Source organism: Lycium barbarum, chromosome 6, assembly GCF_019175385.1.
Source record: "Lycium barbarum isolate Lr01 chromosome 6, ASM1917538v2, whole genome shotgun sequence".
Lineage (NCBI taxonomy): Eukaryota > Viridiplantae > Streptophyta > Magnoliopsida > Solanales > Solanaceae > Lycium > Lycium barbarum.
In genome coordinates, this window is record NC_083342.1 from 130,816,894 (window position 1) to 130,838,555 (window position 21,662).

The following is a 21,662-nucleotide window of genomic DNA, read 5'->3' on the forward strand; positions in this document are numbered from 1 at the left end:
AGAGTTAGCCATAATTTTAAGAAACTTATAATTAGTGGTTCATCTCATGCAAAAGTCAAGAAATATATAGTACTATACTATAAAGCAACAAGTACGTAGGTTGTCAATAAAACTCAGCAATTCTTAAGAAGACAAAAAAGGTTTTACGTGTCGATCACTTGTACCAGATATTGTGGATTATGTCAAAGGTTTGATGCATTTAGTGTGGTTTGTGTACGTAATTAGTTATTCTTCATGTGTGATAGTGAAAGAGGTTGATGCGGTCTCTTCTTGTATAACAATATATAAAGAAATTAAAGTTTATCGCATATTATATTATTTAATAATAAGGAATTTCTTTAAGTACACATATATTTATATCAATGGTTGTAAATGTACACTCATAACTCATTCCGCAGAATTTTCAACTATACAGTTACTGTGACACTTTTTAGTTTTCCACGGGTAGATTGGCCTACCATTTAATTAGCCGCCATTCAAATTAACAAGTGAAAGCAATATCATATACAGTCCAGCTTATATTTTAGTACGTAGGGGAAAGTATCAAAATTCAAACATATACACTAGTTTTTTACTTTGTCCAAATTCGAGGAAGCTAGTTAGGTTTCTTCCCCAATTCTGGGAGGAGTCCACGAAAATTCATCTGGATGTACCTTTTAGACGATACTGTTATGAGTTGTTTGATTTGGAAATACGTTATACTGAAATTATAATATGTGGCCGAGGATCATTGTACCTGGGGAGGAAAAAGAAAGGTTGTGGCACCGTACATGAGCAATCCTCCAAATTGAGGGGGGTATCGAGATATATGGATACATTTAGCCACATTTCTGCATATGTATATCCCTCTGTATATTCGCATTAGTTAGGCTCATGATTAGTGTTAGTTAGTGTTAGTTAAGCTCATGATTAGTTGTAGTTTAGTTGCCAGCTGTTAGTTAGTTAGCACAGCTAGGATCCAGCTGTCAAGGAAGTTAGCATAGTCGGTTAGCAGTGCATATATAGAGCAACATGCTTGTATACATGACATACTTCTTCATTCTAATGAAATGAGATATTTCTCTCCCAGTTTTCTTCTCTCTTGTTATTTGCTTGTTCGTGAAGCTTAAGTTCACCATTAATGGTGAAGCTTTATTGATTGATATTACAACTTAATCTCTCACTTTTACATGGTATCAGAGCATGTATACAACTGATATGCCATATCGATATACACTTCTCTTATCTGCATTCCTTTTCAATTTTCTTTCAATTTTGCTGCTTATGAGAATTGTTTGTTCTTCTCATAAGTTCGAAGTTTGTTTTGGATAATTCTTCAATATATACTTTCAATTGGCTCATATGAACTTGCTTAAATCAATTTGTGATCAAAATTCAGTTGAAAACACAATATTGTTTAGTTGATATACGAGTTTACAAAAGGAAAATGGTGGAGAGAAACAACTACTGGTGCTACCACAATCGATGCAACCAATCCATTGTATATTCATCTATCTGATAATCCAGGTATCTCCGTAGTTCTAACTCGATTTGAAGGAATAGGATATTATTCATGGACAAGAGGTATACTTAGATCACTCTCAGTTAAGAACAAACTAGGCTTCATAAATGGAGAATGTAAGAAACTTGATTCGAATTCCCCAAATTGTCGACAATGGGAGAGATGTGATGATATGGTGACTCAATGGATCCTAAACTCTCTCAGTAAGGACATTGCAGACAGTGTAGAATATGTCTCTGATTCAATGGAACTGTGGAGGGAACTAGAGGATAGATATGGTCAAACCAATAGGGCAAAATGGTTCCAAATTTAAAAGGAGATAAATGACTTGAATCAAGGAGTTTTGGACATCACCACATGCTATACAAAGATGAAGAAACTTTGGGACGAGCTGAGTAACCTGAACTCCAAGGCTCAGTGTAGTTGTGCATGTAATTGTGGTGCCAAGGATAACATGCACAAGGCTGAGCAGGATAGGAGGTTAATCTAATTCCTTATGGGACTAAATCAGGTTTATACCATTGTTGACACGCAATTTTGTCTCACTTTTCCTTCAATTAATTTATCTGCGTTTCTTGATCGTTAATAATTCGGACGAATTATTTCAAATTTACTTAACAAAGCATTATATTAATACTTTCAAATATTTATTGCACGATTATTTATTTTAATAAGGAGTTGTATTATATATTTGAAAGTGGTTAATTCCGGTCCAAATTATTAAGATGAAGACGCCCAAAACGAATTAATTAGAAGGAGAAATACCCAACAAAATCAGCCCAATTCGTGACCAGCCCATCATTTATTTAAACAGATCAGCCCACATTATTCCTCTACCCGATCCAGCCCACATCACCCTTGACCCGTTCGGCCCATTTATTTTCAATCAGTTGAAACCTAAAACCTATCTCTTTCTTTCCTAACCAGCCGCACCCTTTGTTCTCTCTCTTCTTCATCTCTCTCATTGTTTTCCTGTTTCAACAAAAGGTTTGTTTCCCTTTAGCAATGGCAGATCTTTGCCTTTCCATTTCCGTGCAAAAATCGTCCCTACGTCTACTTTATTTGCTTATTCTGTTGTTGAAAGGGAAAGACCTTCCCTTTTTTGCTTCAAGACACGACAATCTCCAAAATCAGAGAGAGTTTAGCCATCCGAATCTGAATCACGTGAAAGGATTCCAACGTTCAGATTGGCAGAAGCTTTGACTCGACTTTCGAATTTTGATTTTCAAGTTCCCGCTCGCTCAAAACCCTAGTTTTCGACACCTATAAGTACGTCTTTAAGTCCTCAGCCAAAGAGGGGAACAGAACAGGACGGATACTTTACTACCCTCAATTTTTCTATTTTTCCATTACTACTCTAAATCGGGGATTTGTTAAAATACCATTCTGTTTCGAGTTCGGTCAGATCCCACTTGAAATACTTATACTTTCAATCACTATATCTGGATATACCCATTTGAAATGTTAAGCAGTTTTACTCTACTGTTACTTTGAGATCGAGTGTAAATCGGAGACTGAAACCCCGTTCACTACACCCACAAAAGGTCGGTGAATCTTAAGCTTTAGTTTTTTCTCTGTTTTCTTTTATTGGTAGTGTGTAATGAATCTGTTCGTTTGAAATAAAAGCATGAATTAGAGTTCCCTAGTGTAAAATCATGCCTTCGGAATAGAAAATCCATGTTCATGATCTAGTTTGTGTTGAGTAAATCTGATTCTGCTTTGTTCATTTACACCCTCCATGCCTACTACCTTTGCTGGTTTAGATCTTATTTTCAGATGTTCTGGTAGCGAATGTTTAAAGCGTGATTATGATTCTGCTTGGTTAAATTAATTTGTTTTTCTTCTGCTACATGTCACGCCTAAATCTTCCTGAAATCTTATTCGTTGTTTCTTTCATGTACTACGTGAATAAGCATAAATGTTAGGAAGGCTTGGAAGGATTTTTTTTTTGATGGGTTATTTTTATTCATCCCTTTAATCACATGTATGAAGGTTTGATAAAATGTTAGTGTCTTGGTTCACATTTCGATATGCTACTGTCCCGATTTATAGTTTATTATACAAAAAAAAAGTATGTTCTTAGGTCTCTGTTCGAAGCTTTGGTTATGAAATCATGGTACTTTCCTTATCAGACATTATTATACTAGCAGTAATGGCTAATCTTTTAATCAATACCAAAAATGATCTATGACTTCCCTGCTCGTGTAGTTCATACTGTCTTGATGCATTACTGCCTGAGTCGTAGTGGGTGATGTTAATTAATCTATCTCGTTATGTCCGTAATTCAAATGGTTAGCACCACAAGGAATCTTCTACATGTTCGATGACATTTTCTGGTTGAATTATGGCTGAGATGCTCAAAATGGATACTATCCATGTTGATTAGTCTGGTCTCTTCCAAGTTCTGGACTTTGGATGAAATTCAAGTTTCTTGAAATAGTTTATTCAACGATATTGTGTCTCTTCTTCATGTACTTGATTTAGAAATTGCTATGGTTAAATGTTTAGAGTTGCTCCATTCTGTCTCGATGTTTACTCATTGGAGAATGACTATTTGATGACATCTATCTACCTGTATTGAAGATCTTAAATACTAAAAAATCACATCTCTTTTTTCTAACCACAATGCTTTTATTATTTTGCATGATATACCGGAGCCAACGAGTTTCACTTTGAAACTCAACGACGCCGCTATCACAATGAGTCCGCACATCCACATCCTCTCTTGCTCGTTGCCAGCCTTACATCGCCTTAAAAGCGCACCACAGAAAAATATAATCTTACTATTGGGAGTCGAGTTTGGCTGTTGATTATTTTCACCTTACTTGTTTATTTGTTGGGTGTGACTAACATTTTTATCTCAGTTATGTGATTATTAATTGCTAGCCAAGTCGATTCGTGACTTACAGTTCGTCGAATATGATCCTTGGATACGTTTTAAGATTATGAATCCAAATTAAGATTTCAAGTTTGAATATAAAATTACTTCATTTTGGGGGCATTTGAAGAGAAAAGGACTTTCTCAAACTATTTTCCTAGTATCTAGTCTTTTCCAAAGTGTTCGAAGTTTGCTGTGATAATTTGAACTCGACTCGAATTTTCTAATTTCTTAAGTTGTTTTCCTACAGGTGCAAATATAATGCCTTTTTTTAAAAAAAGGCTTGCTTTGTTAAAGTTGGACCTTTGAGTCAAAATTTGTGTGGTCTCATGTTTTGAAAAGTTAGATAATTTTAATATCAACCCATGCTTCAGATATTGGCTAATCAAACACCCTCACTTTTTGAAAAACTCACTTTAATAATTATTTTATTACTTAACTAGTAATTTTATATACCCACTTAGTAATTTTTAAAAAAAAAAACAATAGTATCTTTTTTTTAAAAAACAAAAGAACTTTAGCGAGCTTTAGTCTAACTAGTTAAGTCCGATCGGTTAACCATTGTTAATGGATCTTAGAGGATGCCTAATACCTTCTCTCTAGATTAGTTGAACCCTTACTTAGAATCTTAAGTTTCGTAGATCTTAAACAGAGTTAATTTTAAAAATAACTTTAATGAACTTTAGTGTTCTAATTCACCGTAAATAATTAGGTGGCGACTCCCTAACTTTAAATAACCCAGAAATTATCGGAATGCTGTAAACTATTTTGACCCCGGTTAAAATAGGGTATAACAACCATGATTAGGGGAAGCATATTGATGATGAATCCCTTGCCATCTATGGCACAGGCCTTTGCTATACTAATTCAAGATGTGAAGCAAAGAGAGTTCAAACCAAGTAAGTACAATCTGATCTCCATTCATTCCTTAGTGATGCATCTTAAATGTGTTGCTTCATTCTCTGACATTTTTTGTATTTTGCAGGGCCCTTCAATGAAGAGCCCTCTGGAAATTGGTAAAGTCTTTAATGGTCTATACTTCATTTGTTCAAACTGCATACAAAGGAACACTCCTGAAGATCAGAATAAGACTCAAGTTTCTTTTCATGTTTCTAGTCATTTCTGTTGTAATAGCAAAGTGCAATGTCAAAGTCATCCAAATCTTGTTCCTAGTCTTCCATCTCATGTTAGCAAGGTGCATTGTCCAAGTCATTCCCACTCCTATCAACCCTACTCATTTGTAATAAACTCCATTCACAATAATAAAAACAATGTTGTTGATAGTTTCTCTACTGTTTCTCATAAGTTTGATGATAACTTGCTATGGCACTACAGACTTAGTCATGTTCCATTTGTGAAAATGAAAAACATATCCTCAATATCAGTGGAGTTCTCTTCTAGACAACCTTTTTTTTGCCTTATTCGCCCCATGGCAAGATAGTGATTGCCATTTCCCCTTAAAACACACAACACCACTAAGATATTTGAGATCCTCCATGTTGACCTCTGGGGTCCATATCAGACTCCAACTCATGACAAGTTTAAATACTTCATCACCCTTGTAGAGGACTTTAGTAGAACCACTTGGACACATTTACTTAGCTGTAAAAGCAATTCCCTACATGTCATTAAAGCCTTTGTGAACATGGTTGAAAACCAATTCAAAACAACAGTACAAACTCTCAGGTCTGATAATGGTTTAGAATGCAATAACAATGAGTCCACATTATTTTTCCAATCTAAAGGCATCATACATCAGAAATCCTGCCCCTACACACCACAACAAAATGACATTGTAGAAAGAAAACACAAGCACTTACTTGAGATAGCAAGGGCACTCCTTTTCCAATCTAAACTCCAATTAAATATTGGGGTGAATGCATCTTAACTGCAACCTATATTGTGAACAGACTACCATCTGCACCCCTCAAGTCTAAATGCCCATTGGAGATCCTATACAACCAAAAACCTTTCTACTCACACCTTAGAAGCTTTGGTTGCTTATGTTATCCCCCTACCCTAAAGCCACACATAGCCAAATTTGATCTAAGAGCTACTCCACATGTGTTTGTAAGATATCTCTTTGGAACAAAGGGTTATAAGGTGTTAAGTCTGATAACCAAGAAAATTCAAGTTTCAAGAGAGATAGTGTTCCATGAGAATATATTCCCTTTATGTGTATCCACTCCATCTCCTACCATTCATGCATCTTCCCCTCCTTTTGAGCATGATTTTTCTTCTACTCAGAGTCCTACCTGTGAACAGTCTCCAACCAGTCCTCATCCTACTACTCCCATTATGTCACATGCACATTCAAATACTCAACCTCTCATTTCACCTCCTAGTTCAGTTACACATACACCTAGCTCATCTTACCTAAATGATACCTTACTTGTACCTACTCTTACTCCCTTTTCTCTTACTCTACTAACTAGGACATCCAATAGGACTCACAACTTACCATCTCACCTTAAGGATTATGTCTACACTCTGCCTAAACTCAAACCACCACCTGGTCATTCTCTACAAGTTTCATTTTTGTACAAACACCATATTTCTCCTGATACTCTAGATTCCACAAGTCAATTACTTGCCATGAACATCTGTCATGATTGTGAACCATCATCATATAGAGAAGCTGCCATGGACCCTGCTTAGCAAGTTTCCATGACATAAGAATTCACAGCTCTTCATGATAACAACACCTGGGATCTTGTGCCACTGCCTAGTGGCAAGAGGGCTATTGGATGTAAATGGGTATACAAGATTAAGCACAAGTCTGATGGTAGCATAGAAAGGTACAAAGCCAGGTTGGTTGTGAAAGGAGACACTCAACACCATGGCATAGATTATACTGAAACCTTCAGTCCTGTTGTCAAAATGACTATTGGAAGGTCACTCATTGCCCCTGAACTTTAGAGGATACAATCATTCTATGCATGATTACTCTTTGTTTCATAGAAAACATAATGGTTCAGTTGTTTTTATTGTAGTCTATGTTGATGACATTTTGCTTACTGGTACTGATCTTGAAGAGATCACTCAACTCAAAGCCTTCCTACACCAGCAGTTCAAGATCAAGGATCTTGGGGAACTTCATTACTTCTTGGGCTTATAAGTAATATACAAGGATGATGGGATTCTGATCTCTCAAAGGAAGTTTGTGTTGGATCTTCTCAAAGAGTATCACTGTGATTCTCAGTCTCTTTTATCATCACTACTTGATCCTAACATCAAACTCAGAGCTCGTGAAGGACTACTCTTGGATGATCCTACTTACTACAGAAAACTAGTTGGGAAACTCAAATTTCTCACTAATACAAGACTAGATATTGCATTTGGTGTACAACACTTAAGTCAATTCATGCAAGATCCCAGACAACCTCACTTATCAGCTGCTTTCCACATGCTTAGATACCTTAAGAATGATCCTACCCTGGACATATTCATGTCATGTACTCCTGACTCTAGAAAGTCTGTTTCTGGTTACATTGTGCTCCTAGGCAACAATCCAATTAGTTGGAAGAGCAAGAAACAAGAAACTATATCCCTCTCCTCAGCTGTGGCTGAGTACAGATCCCTCAGAAAGATGGTTGGTGAACTTGCCTGGCTGCATAGACTGTTTGCTGAATTAACTGTCTCATTTGCTAATCCCTTTCGTGTGTTCTGTGATAGTCAATCCACTTTGTAAATTGCCAATAATCCTGTCTTTCACGAAAGGACTAAGCACATTGAAGTAGATTGTCGCTTTGTGAGGACTAAGCTCCAAGAAGGCCTCATCTCCCTTCATCACATTAGCACTGGTGATCAACTGGCTGGCATTCTAACTAAGGCTTTCACTGGTGTCAAGCACCATTCCATTTTAGACAAGTTGACTGTGTTTACCTCACCTCCAAATTGAGGGGGGTATCGAGATATATGGATACATTTAGCCACATTTCTGCATATGTATATCCCTCTGTATATTCGCATTAGTTAGGCTCATGATTAGTGTTAATTAGTGTTAGTTAAGCTCATGATTAGTTGTAGTTTAGTTGCCAGCTGTTAGTTAGTTAGCACAGCTAGGATCCAGCTGTCAAGGTAGTTAGCATAGTCGGTTAGCGGTGTATATATAGAGCAACATGCTTGTATACACGACATACTTCTTCATTCTAATGAAATGAGATATTTCTCTCCGAGTTTTCTTCTCTCTTGTTGTTTGCTTGTTCGTGAAGCTTAAGTTCACCATTAATGGTGAAGCTTCATTTATTGATATTACAACTTAATCTCTCACTTTTACAGCTCAACCAAGTGTATTAGATGTGTCCTTTTGAAAGAACTTTTGTGAATGGAGATAAATTACTACATGCGTCAAGTTTGTGAGTGAGACTCTTTATTGGTATAAATTACATATAGAAAACTTGATATAATTTCCAGTTAAGTTTTAATCTCCGCTTGTTTTTATTTTCCGATAGATTACAATATCTTTTTATTTACGCTTCGTATAGACTATAGTACATAATACTAAGATTGTTCCTTGTCCAATTTACAACATTGTTTTTAATCTAACTTAGTTTTTATTAAATCTCCAACTTTTAAAATTTATTCTCCGATGGTTGTTAGCATTTGGTGTACTTATAATTTGGGATTATTATATTTGTAAAGGACGACCAACAATATTGTCAAAGGCTGGGATGATAATGGCGTCCCAATCTTAACAAGAGATTTGGGTTTGAGATAATGAAGTCATATTTGATAGAAAATCTTTACTTCTACAATGAGATTTTCTAGTGCAAATTTGAGTTAGTCGAACTCCGAAGTATATCCCTGATACCATTAAAAAAAAAAAAAGGACGGGCAACACTTTTTTCTTTGTGTAAACAACTTCATTATATTAACTTCATAAGACGTTCAACGCTTGTTGAAAAACTTTTCCAAATTGAGGAAACAATGAAAGCCATAAGTTCAAGGACGAAAGTGTAACAGTGTTCAAAAGTTCAGGATCATTTTGAAAGACCCCTAATGGTATAGGAGCCTGTTTGAATGGGCTTATGCCTATAAGTTGTTTGCAGCTTATAAGCTAAAAAAAATAAGTTGGGGTAATCTAACTTATTTTTTTTGGCTTATAAGTTGTTTTCAGCTTATAAGCTGCTTTAGATAAGTTAAGTCATATGGGCCCAATTATTTTTTTGAGCTTATTTTAAGCACAAAATGACTTTAAGCTGACTAGCCAAACACTCAAAAAAGCTGAAATCAGCTTATAAACAACTTATAAGCCAATCCAAACGGGCTCTAGGTCAAATAATTGAAACGGAATCCGTTAAAACCCCTGTCGGGTCATTACAAAAGCCCAAAAGCCCCAAAGAACCACCGACCGCTATGTCACTACTCCGGCGAGTCGTCAAGACACCGCACTCATCTTTTTACCGGTGTCAGTGTTACTGCGGCACCACAGTAACTGATAATAAAAATGAAAATGAGAAAGGCAATAAGTGGTTCACCCTACCACCTTTTACTGCCGCCGTTAACGGTGCTGCTTTAGGGAGGGAGCTCGCCGGTGTTAAAATGGATAATTCCGTCACAGCACTTAAATGGATTCAGCGTTGCTGCCCTGAGTTGCCTAAGTCCCTCGTCCAGAAACTTTTTCGCTTAAGACAGGTCGCATAATGTTACGATATATAATTATTTTTGTTACTACGCTTCTTTACACATTAATGGTGTCGTATCTTTTTATGACTCTATACTTTTAAAGGAAAAGATACAACTTTTTTTGCCTAAATTTCCTATAATATGCCAATGATATTTATTTCAGTTGCATATTCCGAATAGAAAGTTCCGTAATGCAATGCTCATGCCTGATATTTACAGTTTGTCATCTTATTTGAACTTGTTTTCAGCTTTTTGACTGGGCATACTTTGTAAAAGAGAATACATTTCTTTAACAACTTTATGGAAGAATATTTCCTGACGAATTCCGCGACTATTAGTAGATATTCTAACTCCCAATATTTTGCAGCTATGTTAGATATTATGTTTCTTTCTGCATTTGTTTTTTTAACCAAAAGTAAGACAAGGCTGAATGATGCAAAATCTATATATGGAATTTGTTGCTAAACGTATTATTAAGTTAGAGATCTCTTGCTCTCTCGACATGTTAAAAGCCATTGTCAGGGATGAACAGATTATTCTCAATTATGAGCCTTCGTTAAGTTTTGACAAGAATTACTTATTACGTGTCTTACTTATCAAAACTAAAAGGGAATTACTTCTAACGTTTCTTCTACGGTATGTCACATGGTTGATTTAGCAATGTTGTTTTTTCCAGGTTCGAAGAGAATCTTCTAATGTTGAAGAACAGAGACCCAAGAGGGTATGATTTGTTTCTCTTTTGGGATTTAATTGTTGATTCTGACATAAGATATCTTCCTAGTCTCATCTCTTGACATCTCAATGAGACGCATTCTACTGCTATCTGACCAATTCTATGCATTTTCAAAGTCTTAATCTAATATCTCATGTTTCTGGAAGGTTTCTGCGAAGGAGTCAATGAACATTGGAGATCGAATATTTCTTCCAATAACTGTTGAGAAGTTTCCCTCCGAGAAAGTTGTTGATTACCCTTCTAGCGAAGAAGAAAGGAAGTTTGTACATAGCCTCGAATTGTATAAGGTCCGAAATCTATTGCTCATTTTTGGACTTACATCCCCAAACCAATTGCATATGAAGGGGAACAAACACAACCTATGTGCTTTTTAAGTCTGATGCAGTTCTGTTTTGCTGAAAAAATTTCAGGATCCAGAGATTATTGTGGTCAACAAACCTCCAGGAATGCCAGTTCAGGTTAGTTGTCAACCCCCAAGTTTTTTTTTTTTTTTTGGGGTTGTGAGAGTTGATGTTCTTCTTACAGAAATGGAACTTTGGACAGGGTGGAATTGGCATAAAACGTAGTTTAGATGAACTTGCTGCTAAGTATATGAAATACGAGTACTCAGAGGCCCCTCGCCTGGTAAGTTTCATGGTTTCTGCGTTTATATTTTTTCCAAATCAATTGCCTGTTTTTCTTTCTTTAGTGTGTGTTCAAAATCACAATGCTCATATCTAGGATGTACTATTAACATTTTATTTATTTGTTCTCTTTTGTTTTTCTGTTTTCATTGATTTAACAAGTAACTGTAGCTGTTTTTGTCCTAATTTTTCTGCAGCATTTTGTATTCATTGCTGTGAAAAGAAATATGTGCATAAAATGGACATCTCTCTCTTTAGCTAAAATCTAGAAACTGTGCACATGAAACAATAGATTTTGTTTGAAGACTTCCATATTGCTAGACACGAGTTTCATGGATGTTATACAATAAGAAAATCTCTCTTCCCTGTGTAAAGCTACTCTAATTGCTCTTCCCTTTCTTCAGCTACTTATTTTAGAAGACATTCTAATTTCTGAATGTCCTTCTGTTTGTCTTTTGAGTACCCTTCTGGTGAATCTTATGTCTGTCTGTCCTGTTGCGGACAAGCTTATTGATTATTAGGTACACAGACTGGATAGAGACAGCAGTGGACTATTGATGATGGGAAGAACACAATTAAGTGCTTCAGCTCTGCATTCGATCTTCCGTGAGAAAACATTTGATACACAAAATGAGGTATACTGTTACTCCTTGCGATATATTATGGTGAACTTGCTAATGATCGCACTATTTTCCCAATTCGATTTTCTTTTTCAAACCTGATATATTGCCTTTCTCTTCTAAAGGATCTTGAAAGCAAGAAAAGAATTTTGCAAAAGAAATACTGGGCACTTGTCATAGGATGTCCGAGACGCTCCGGAGGGATAATATCAGCACCACTGGGAAAGGTTTGGCAAACTGATCTTTTTTTTAGCGAATTTAAGCAACTCCATGTATTAAGATGTATCAATCAATTTTAACAATAAAAAAGAGGATGTATCGATCAATCTTAGAAAAACTATCTATCAATCAACTATGTTTCTATCCCAAATTAGTTGGAATTGTCTAGATGAATTTCCCACTTTCATTCTAGTCTATTTGAGCATGTTCATCCCAATACTAAATAATTTATCTTTTAAGACAATTTAAGGGGAGTCCTATAACAAATAGGAAAACAAAAGACCGGGGGGGGGGGGGGGGGGGTGAGCCCCTTAACTTTTTCTTTTTTTTCGGGAAGTGATGACTTATATAAGATTTTTAACAACCTTGTAACAGATGGCTTCGATATCTTTATCAAAAAAGATGGCTTGTATTTTAACAAATGAAAAGTTAAAGAGTTCTCTATGTCCGAAATAACTTTTAAGAACTTTGTTAAGACTTCATTATAATCATGTAGATTCTAATCCGAGATGGACTTCAATTCGTGTTCATTGACCTGTATACTATACTCGTTCTTTGTTGCTCGGGGTTAGCTCAATTAGCAAAGGTTGAGGGACTTGTGGCTTAAGTCACAAGTTCGAGTCCTGCATCATGCGAACTAAGTCTGGCATATAAGTGGAAAATGGTAAAGGGGTGGACCCCATCATCTCCGAGTTTCGAAGGATGCTGTTGGCCCCAACCAAGAGTTGAATCTAGATGGATTTTTTTATCATAAAAAATTATTCGTTCTTTGTTAATTGGAGCCTCGTGATTCAAGACTCAATCTCATTAACTCCAATGAATTTTACTATGTAGTTGCATAATTGACTTGAATATCTCAACCTCATAAAAGAAATGCATTGAACATGTCCCCATAAAGGTAGAGGTAAGGTATGCGTACATCTTACCCTCCCCAAACCCCACTCGTGGGATTACACTGGGTATGTTGTTGTTGTATAAAAGAAATGCATTGAACATGTCAAACTAAAATCTATATGATTATGATGTTTTTCCCCCTTAATTTCTTGCTTAGAAAAATGATGAATGCACAACTAATATATGCACAGGTATGAATTACTATGATAACTATGAATCTAGGGAAAATGCCAAATTTTCCCTGAACCCCTACCGGTACTCAATCGTATCATATGCATCCTTATTTTCTAATGGAGCTCCAGCTAGTTAATTATCGGTGCTGGAGCTGTAGAGTTGCTATGTCTGGGACCGTAGGGGGGATTTCATAACAGAAATTCGACCTACTCTTTTCTTTCTCCTGCATCAATTGTTTGATTCATTGATAAACATTTTTTTTGCTAAGGAATTAGCTTTTTGTAAGATTGAATTCTTAGCTTTCCTTCCCTCAGCTGGTGTTGGACAATGGGAAATCTGAGCGCATCACAATTATGTCTGATGTCAGAGAACCATCGGCACAGTATGCTGTAACAGAGTATCGCATCATTGGATCCTCCGAGAAAGGTTAGTTCTGGATGCTAACCTGAATACGTACATAAACAAAGGCATGTAACTTGATGGATGAAATGCGGTCAGTTATTTATTCCTTATAAATTACACAGATCAATCATAAAACTTGCTGAGGGTTCTCTGCATCCCCTCTCTTTTTCTCTCTCATATATATATATATATATGAGAGAGAAAGAGAGAGAGAGAGAGAGAGAGAGAGAGAGAGACCGAAGTTCTTGTTGAAGAGATTTGTAATTCTTTTGAGTGGACTCCAACTTCATAACAATTTCTCGTTAATAATTGAAATCTCAAATGATTATGTGAAGTGTGCAAATTTCACCCATACCTAAAGAGTAATCTATAGGTGAAAAACTTCTTTTTGCAAATCATTTCAATAAATAAGCATGATATTCAATTCTGAATAGTTCAAGATGGAGGCAACAAATAAAGGTCCTGGATAGTTGGAAAATTAGGGCTTATGCTATTGTTGAGCTGCTTTTTGACATAGCATGAATTCTCTTTATTGGAAAACGGGAAAAACTCCTCATAAGTATACTTATTCGAGGATAGATTTTTAATTGCAGAATGCACCTACGCACGTATTATCCAAATCACTCTTAGTTTTTCTGTTGCTTATACAACAGAAAGATGTGCCAATGGTCAAAGTTAGTTACTAGTGTAGTTTGCGTTATTTGGATTGGTACACTATCACTTATAAAGAATTTGGTTGCTTGTTTTGGTGGAGAGGAAGTTCCTCGTTCGATTTTAAGAAATCAACTCTCATATCTTCTCAAACAGCTTTGTCTATGGATATATATTTTTCTCTTTTGGAACTGTAGGCTACACATGGCTAGAATTATCTCCACTTACCGGCCGAAAGCACCAGGTACAGGAAACTGTTTTTCTGTAATGCTAACTTCAATTTTTGCTGTTAAGCTAGTGACTGATCATTTCGCCATCTCTGTTTCGAAGTTGCGGGTTCATTGTGCTGAGGCATTAGGGACGCCGATAGTTGGGGATTACAAGTATGGTTGGCAAGCTCATAGAAAGCTGAAACATCTGCCTTCACCAGCTTCAGCTGTGAACCGAGGTGCGCAAAGTCCCAGGCTAAAAACAGATCCCTTCAGCCTTCGTTTAGGGAATGGAAGTATTACAGACAAGCAGCCTCATCTTCACCTTCACTGCAAGGAGATGGTTTTGCCCAACATTTCTCTAGCTTTGGAACGAGCTCAAGTAGTTTCAGATGCTGATCTCGTACATGTTGAAAGTATCAAGCTGGAAGCTCCTTTACCCTTCCACATGCAAAGAAGTTGGGATTGCTTGAGTTCTTGATTTATCTTAGAATGATAGCTTCTACTGAACACAAGTGCACTACAGAACTGGAATGAGGATACTAACTGGAGAACATATGGTTATATTATTACATCTTCCCGCGAGAACTTGGGAATAGATGATGTTTCCTTGTGGAACGTCAAGTCACGAGACCATTATTTATGCGAATGTGATGCACTTGTAGTTAACAAGATCATCGCTGAATGAAGAGAGTTTCTTGGGCTATTGACTTGAAGTTGGAGCATAATTTACTCTGAAAGTTGGCAGAATCTTGATTGCAGCTGGTGCTGTAAATGTTCCCTGGCAATTTCTAGGCATTTTTTAAAAGTTTTCTCCATCCACACATCTCTTCTATTCTTTTTAGCGTGGTTTATAGTCATTTTAGGAGTTTTGGGCCAAAAACATCCTTAAACTATACCCCAAACTTTACTACATCCTTAAAATATCCTCCTTAGCAGAAAACATCCTCCAAGTATTTAAAAGTTAACAACTTCCATCCTTCTGTTAGAAATTGTCAAAAAACTAACGGATCCCACACAAGAACATGTGCAGTTCACGTGACTCTCAGCAGAAAATTTCCTCCATAATTCCGTGACATGCTGTAAAAAGTTACTCAAAAAGAAAATTAGAAATCTCTGACGCCATTGTTTGGTGTAACAAAAAATGTTAGGAAGGTGTGAGGAGATATGATCTACTCTTCTTCTCCTTTACGAACTGAAAGGAATGAAGCTTAATTTCACACCATCTTCACCTTCTCCAAAGTCAAATTATAGCGAGATCAACAATTTTATAGGGGCAATTTGATAGAGAGGAGACAAAATTCTGATCTTAATGTCTGGCATTCGAGTTTCGTTCTCCATTATTAGAAGTGGAAATCTCCAGCAAACACCACTTCTTATGGTCACAGATTCAATTGATGAGAAGAAACACATTTCAAATGGTAATTCTTTGATGTCAAATCACATGAAAACTACATGGAAATTTTTTGCTAATTAACATGTTCTGCATAATGCTAAACGCAGTTGCCGGACAATATTATCGGGCGTATCTCAGAATGAAGACGAAAGCGTGACTTGATTTATTGAAGAGAATTGAAATGGTGCATAGACGTTTTGCTTTGGTTCTTTACAATACAGGTTTCAAATTGAAGGATCAACTTGGCCAAAGCATAATGGAGATTGTGTCTCATCTCAAAATAAGGCAGCTATGTACATTCTGGATAGATTTTAGTTAAGGTATTTTAGTACAAGTCTTTGTATATTTATAATATCCCTTTTGTATTTATACTTCAGAAAGTTTGTTAGCTGAGAAGGTTCTTTGGCCTTCGTAAGGCATCTCCTTCTTGTATATATACATGGTTCACAGAAATCAATACATGAAAATTGTTTCACAGTGAAAATTGTTTTACTCTTTCATATTTTTTTCTGCTTTCTTTTTGAAATTATCAAGAGCTCCTTGAAGGAAAACGAAAGAGCAAGGAAATGGATGATCTTCCTTTTGGCCTGTAAGGAAATTCTTCAAGATAGTTTCTGAAGATTTACTTATTTAGAGAGTTTTGCTAAGAGTCACGTATACCTGCACATGTTTTTGGGGGATCCGTTAGTTTTTTTTCTGACAATTTCTACCAAGGATGAAAGTTGTTAAACTTTTAAATACTTGGAGGATGTTTTCTACTAAGAAGGACATTTTAAGGATGTAGTCTAAGTTTGGGGAATAGTTTAAGGATGCCCAAAACCCGCCATTTTAGAGTTGGGTAAAGTACGTATACATAAATATTAAGAAGAAATATTTACTAAAGGTGACGATAGTTTTATATTTACATAACATAACATCACAAATCCTATACAAAATATACTTTTGAAAAAAAACATTATCTTTTTATTTTTTTAAGAAATTTTTTTTTTCGCTCAAAAATTTATGTATGAAAGTTGTATGAAATGTGTATATCTCGCTCAAGGCTTAAAAAGTTCGCTTAAAATTTAGTGTATGAAAACGGTATGAAAAATGTATGAAATGTGTATATCTCGTTCAAGGCTTAAAAAATCTGCTCAGAATTGTGTGCATGAAAACGGTATGAAATTTGTGTCTCGCTCAAGGCTTAGTAGGCGTTTGGACATGCGATTTGAAACTATGGTTTGAAATCATGAGATGAGATCAGCGTTTGGACATTTTTTTGAGATGGAAATCAGCGTTTGAACATGCATTTCATCTCATGGTTTCAAAATTTTTAAATATAAAACTTGACCCATAAGTTTATATTTTATTAAAATAAGACCTATAAATTGGTAGATATTTTTAACAATTACTCCCACCAACCATTTACCAACCTTTATTTATGTTTATTATGTGGGAGGATTATATTAAAGAGTAGTTACATTACTATTCATGTTAATTTTTCTTTTTTATTGAACTAAAGTTTGATCAATTGATATTGCATTTTTTAGAAAGGCCTTTTAGTAGCGTATTAATTTTGTTATGAACTATGACTTGCTCATTTGGTAATATTGTATAAGAATTGAGAATATTCTGATAGTTTTCACAACTTGTGGGGTTTTTATGTCTATAAAAAAAAATTACAACTTAAGAAATCCTAATTGCATGTCCAAACATGGTTTTAAATCATGGTTTCATCTCATGGTTTCAAACCATGGATTCAAACTATGTCCAAACGGCTCCTTAGAATTTCGTTCACATTTTCGTGTATAAAGTTCATGTTAGATTTCTGGAAAATTAATACAACTACAACAACATTGTATACAACATTCAAGACTTAAAATAATCGCTCAAATTTTTGTGTATGAAATGTATATATCATGCTCAAGGCTTAAAAAGTTCACTCAAATTTTATGTATGAAAACGTATGAAATGTGTATATCTTGATCAAGGCTTAAACATTACGCTCAAAATTTTATGTATGAGAATGGTATGAAATGTGTATATCTCGCTCAAGACTTAAAATTTCATTCACATTTTTTGTATATAAAGTTCATTTTGTATGAAAACTATATTAAAAATTTCGCTCACACGTACATATTTCATACACAAAAATTTGAGGTAATTTTTTAAGCTTTTGAGCAAAAAAAAAAATAATTTAAAAATAAATAAAAATTATTATATATTTAAAAAAAACAAAAAAATATGAAAATCCGTCATGTTTGGTAAAATATCGTTATGTTTTGTAAATAAGGAAAATAATCTATATATTTTGTAATAAAGAATCTTAAGTAGGTACCCTATGTCATTTTCCTTTAGGGGTCGTTTGGTAGGAGGGATAGGATGAGCTGGATTATTAATCCAATGAGATTGGAATTAATCCTATGTTTGGTTGGTGGGATAACTTTTTTGATATCCCATCCAATCTAATGTAGATGGGATAAAAGGTGAGATAAGGTAGGATTAGTAATCCCATCTTATCCCACCCAATCCCATCTATATGGGATAACTTATCCTCCTACCAAACGACCCCTTAGAGTTTAAGGCTCTAAAACTATTTTGGTTGTATTAGTCAAGTCAAAAGCTTGTATTGGGCCTACATGAATTCGGCCCATAGAGTGAAATAAGCCTTGTATCCGGTTTTCTTTAGTAGAGGACTCTCAGTTTAGAGACATTACTGCAGTTCAGGTCCATGTCCACTGGACCGAGTGGGCTGGGCATCAGTCCTTAGGCCAGAACCTGGACTTGGCCCATTAAACAGGTCAGATTCCGGCTGAAGTGCACATATACCTGATTTTGGGTGGGTAAACATTTGCAAGTTTATCTACTTCGAGACACCTTCATACGGCTGAAGTTTTTTATAGTTGAAATTAAGGCACATTCATATAGGTGAAGTTGAACCATTTTTCCCTGAATCTTAGACATATATGGTTGCAGTTTAACCAATTTTTTGCTTGAACTTTCAGTCATGTGTGGCTGAATATAATCATTTTTGCGTGAATTTTAGCAATATGTGCTGAATTTAGTCATTTCTGCCATTACCAACATGTAACTTGAGACACCATGCCTAAAATTGTTCTGACGTGGTTAAACGCATAAAAAGTTTAAAAATTAAATACAGGTTAAATAGTGGTGTACAAATAATATGCCCGTGAAATTTTTACTCAGATTCATACCTCGGTTACATTTTTCTTTAATCTGACGGCGAAAGGCTTCTTCGTTAGTCTTGGCGTTGGCATCAAGCCCGCAAAAGAAGCTTAATGTTCCTAACTATAGGATTTTCTTTTTCTATTTAGGTAAAAGATGAGATCGAATATCGAAGGACCAAGCTGTCAACTGCATTTGTGGAGATTCTTGGAAATCAAAACACCAGATTCTTTTTTTTCTTCCCTTCCAATTCTGATGCTATGGTTTATTTAATTTGCATTATTTCTTGCACGCTTTGAAGTCAATTGTGTGCATTGGTAGGTTTCCGGTCAGATGACAACGTTGTCATTTGATTAAAGACGTTCGTCCTAATCTGTTTTTTTTAGAACGGTTGACAAACTTAATTTTCCCCAAGACTAAAGGGACAAAAGAAAAGAATTTGTGCTTTATACCACAAAGACACGTTATTGACTTTCATGAAGTTTAAATAAAAGGTTTAGAGCTATCATCGTATTGATTTTATTGAAAAGACATTTAAAAGAATAATTGAAGTTGTTGAAGCGAATACTTGTTTTTCTTTTTCCCGATTTGAGAAAGTTGGTACTACTTCCGAGATTTGAGCGTTATCTAACTGATAGAGTTTCTAACGCTGTTTGTTGATAAGAGGTGTAAAGTTCAAATTTTATTAGACCCTTTTCTGAGCCTTGTGCCCGAAAATTTTCCCAAAATGTGCACTTTGGACCAAATTTTTTTTACTGGTGTATTATTTTACAAGAGTCGAGGGTCTATTGAAAACAACCTTCCTACAAGATAAGGGTAAGGTTTGCGTACACTCTACCTTCCCCAGACCCCACTTTGTGAGAATATATTGGGTATGTTGTTGTTGTTGGTGTGTTATTTTACAAGAATACCATAAGTGTGCAAATTGCATAAGTATAACGTGATTTTAAGGTTAAAAGATAATGGAAAGAATAGCTGGACTAGTAATTTCACTGTTAATCGCGATTTACAAATTGTATTCTCTTCTGTAAGTAAACTTTATAAATCTTATTGAACACAACTTATTGTTAACCTCATCTCCCTTGTGTCTACGTCGGTTTATATTACACTAGCCAACTTGTAAGTTGCATTATACTAATATATGATTTGCACATTTATGGAATTCTCATAAATTAACCCATTAGTTGGATTTTTTTTGGCTAAAGTGCACATTTTCCCCAAAAAAATCTTCGTGCCCTCCCTCATCCACATTCCACCCCGTCCAAAAGAAATACTAGAAAAATGAAAGAAGTAATGTTCCAACGCAAAGGAGGGAGTAAAATATGATTTTAAAAGTAGGGCATTAAATTTTAGTAAAAGATGGTTCATAAAGTAACAATAATGTTACGTCTGAACTGTGCCGGGAGACACAACTTTATCATAATATAATCTGTGTAAAAATCTTTTAAGCATACTAATTAGCTTCTCAGCCATCACCTGATGGTCGGTCCTTTGTTAACAAAATGATATCGATGTTATTAATAATTGAATTCACCGACATATTATAGAAGAACATCACACGGATATACAGCTTTGTTAACATTCAACAAGAATATCCCTAATTTGTATTTCACATAGAGGAGTCAGTATCTTAATTGTTCTAATATTTTCATGATTCTGCTGTCTGCACGTCGTGCACAGCATATGTATGACATACAGAAATCTTTGGTTTGTCTTTAAGCCTGATCGTTGTAGGTGTCTGTTACGATAATTTGTTATGGAAGAGGTGGGTTTTAGAGAAATATTACTCTTTAATAAAAAAGAATCCTAAAATTCTAAACCAGAATAGTATTCCTTTACAACAATTTGTTTGGTACAATTTGACTCAACACGAAGGTTAAGAAAGAAATGCATATTCTTAAAACTTGTAAAGATATAAGCTAGCTATAACATTTGTATGATTAAAAGATTTTTGAAACTCGTAATCTTAAACGATATTATATTTATTTGGCTATAAAAATGCATCAAAGATAACTTTAAAAGTTTAAAATTAATTATTTTCAAATATATAAATGAGTCATTTCTTTTTAATAAGCTAATAAATAAATAAAGCCAGACAAATTGGGACTGAGGGAGTAATAGAGAAATTTAAAGATGGATGGATTCTTGCCCGCATTTAATTCAAATAGTAAATAGAACTGTTTTGTACTATCCATTTTTCCTAAACTCTGTACATCAAGGCTTGATTTTGTTATTTCTACTTGAGGAATGGAATCTGAATTTTATGCACGTTGAAGGGTTAGAATTAGTGGGGAAAAGCAGCTTGTGTAGTTGAATCATGTTGTTTAGGGGTGTGTACATGAATAGGGTTGGTTCGGATTTTTCAAATACCAAACCAAACCAAATGCGTCGGGTTTTTAAATTTATAAATCAAACCAAACCAATAAAATTCGGGCTTTTCAACTTCGAATTTTCTCGGGTTATTCGGTTTTTTCGGGTTTTTTTCCGAAAAAGTCTTCATACAAAACATATGACTTTTACTTCAAATATTTCTTTAGTCCTAGTAAGATACAACTATATAACTAAGGTG

The 21,662-nt window shown here is 35.2% G+C and overlaps 1 protein-coding gene across 4 annotated transcripts; it reads left to right on the forward strand.

The window, feature by feature from the left end:
• Positions 1-9,645: 9,645 nt before the first annotated feature.
• Positions 9,646-15,354, forward strand: LOC132598989 (RNA pseudouridine synthase 4, mitochondrial). 4 transcript variants are annotated; one of them, XM_060312181.1, is made up of 10 exons: positions 9,647-10,016; positions 10,684-10,728; positions 10,887-11,027; positions 11,151-11,198; positions 11,266-11,364; positions 11,885-11,998; positions 12,109-12,210; positions 13,585-13,696; positions 14,521-14,567; positions 14,654-15,354. In XM_060312181.1, exons 1-10 carry the CDS (start codon positions 9,738-9,740, stop codon positions 15,011-15,013), a joined length of 1,347 nt encoding a protein of 448 aa, XP_060168164.1. In that variant the 5' UTR covers positions 9,647-9,737; the 3' UTR covers positions 15,014-15,354. The 4 variants fall into 4 exon arrangements, with proteins under 4 accessions (XP_060168165.1, XP_060168164.1, XP_060168166.1 ...); XM_060312183.1 differs by having other exon boundaries at positions 9,648-10,016; positions 11,284-11,364; XM_060312184.1 differs by lacking the exon at positions 9,647-10,016 and adding an exon at positions 10,142-10,225.
• The last annotated feature ends 6,308 nt before the right edge of the window (positions 15,355-21,662 follow it).

Bases quoted from the DNA above. Each gene is read 5' to 3' on its own strand.
- LOC132598989 (XM_060312181.1), top strand. From the start codon at position 9,738: ATGTCACTACTCCGGCGAGTCGTCAAGACACCGCACTCATCTTTTTAC. The intron at 11,028-11,150 runs GTCCGAAATCTA...AAAAAATTTCAG, and splicing joins ATAGCCTCGAATTGTATAAG to GATCCAGAGATTATTGTGGT. The intron at 13,697-14,520 runs GTTAGTTCTGGA...TTGGAACTGTAG, and splicing joins CATTGGATCCTCCGAGAAAG to GCTACACATGGCTAGAATTA.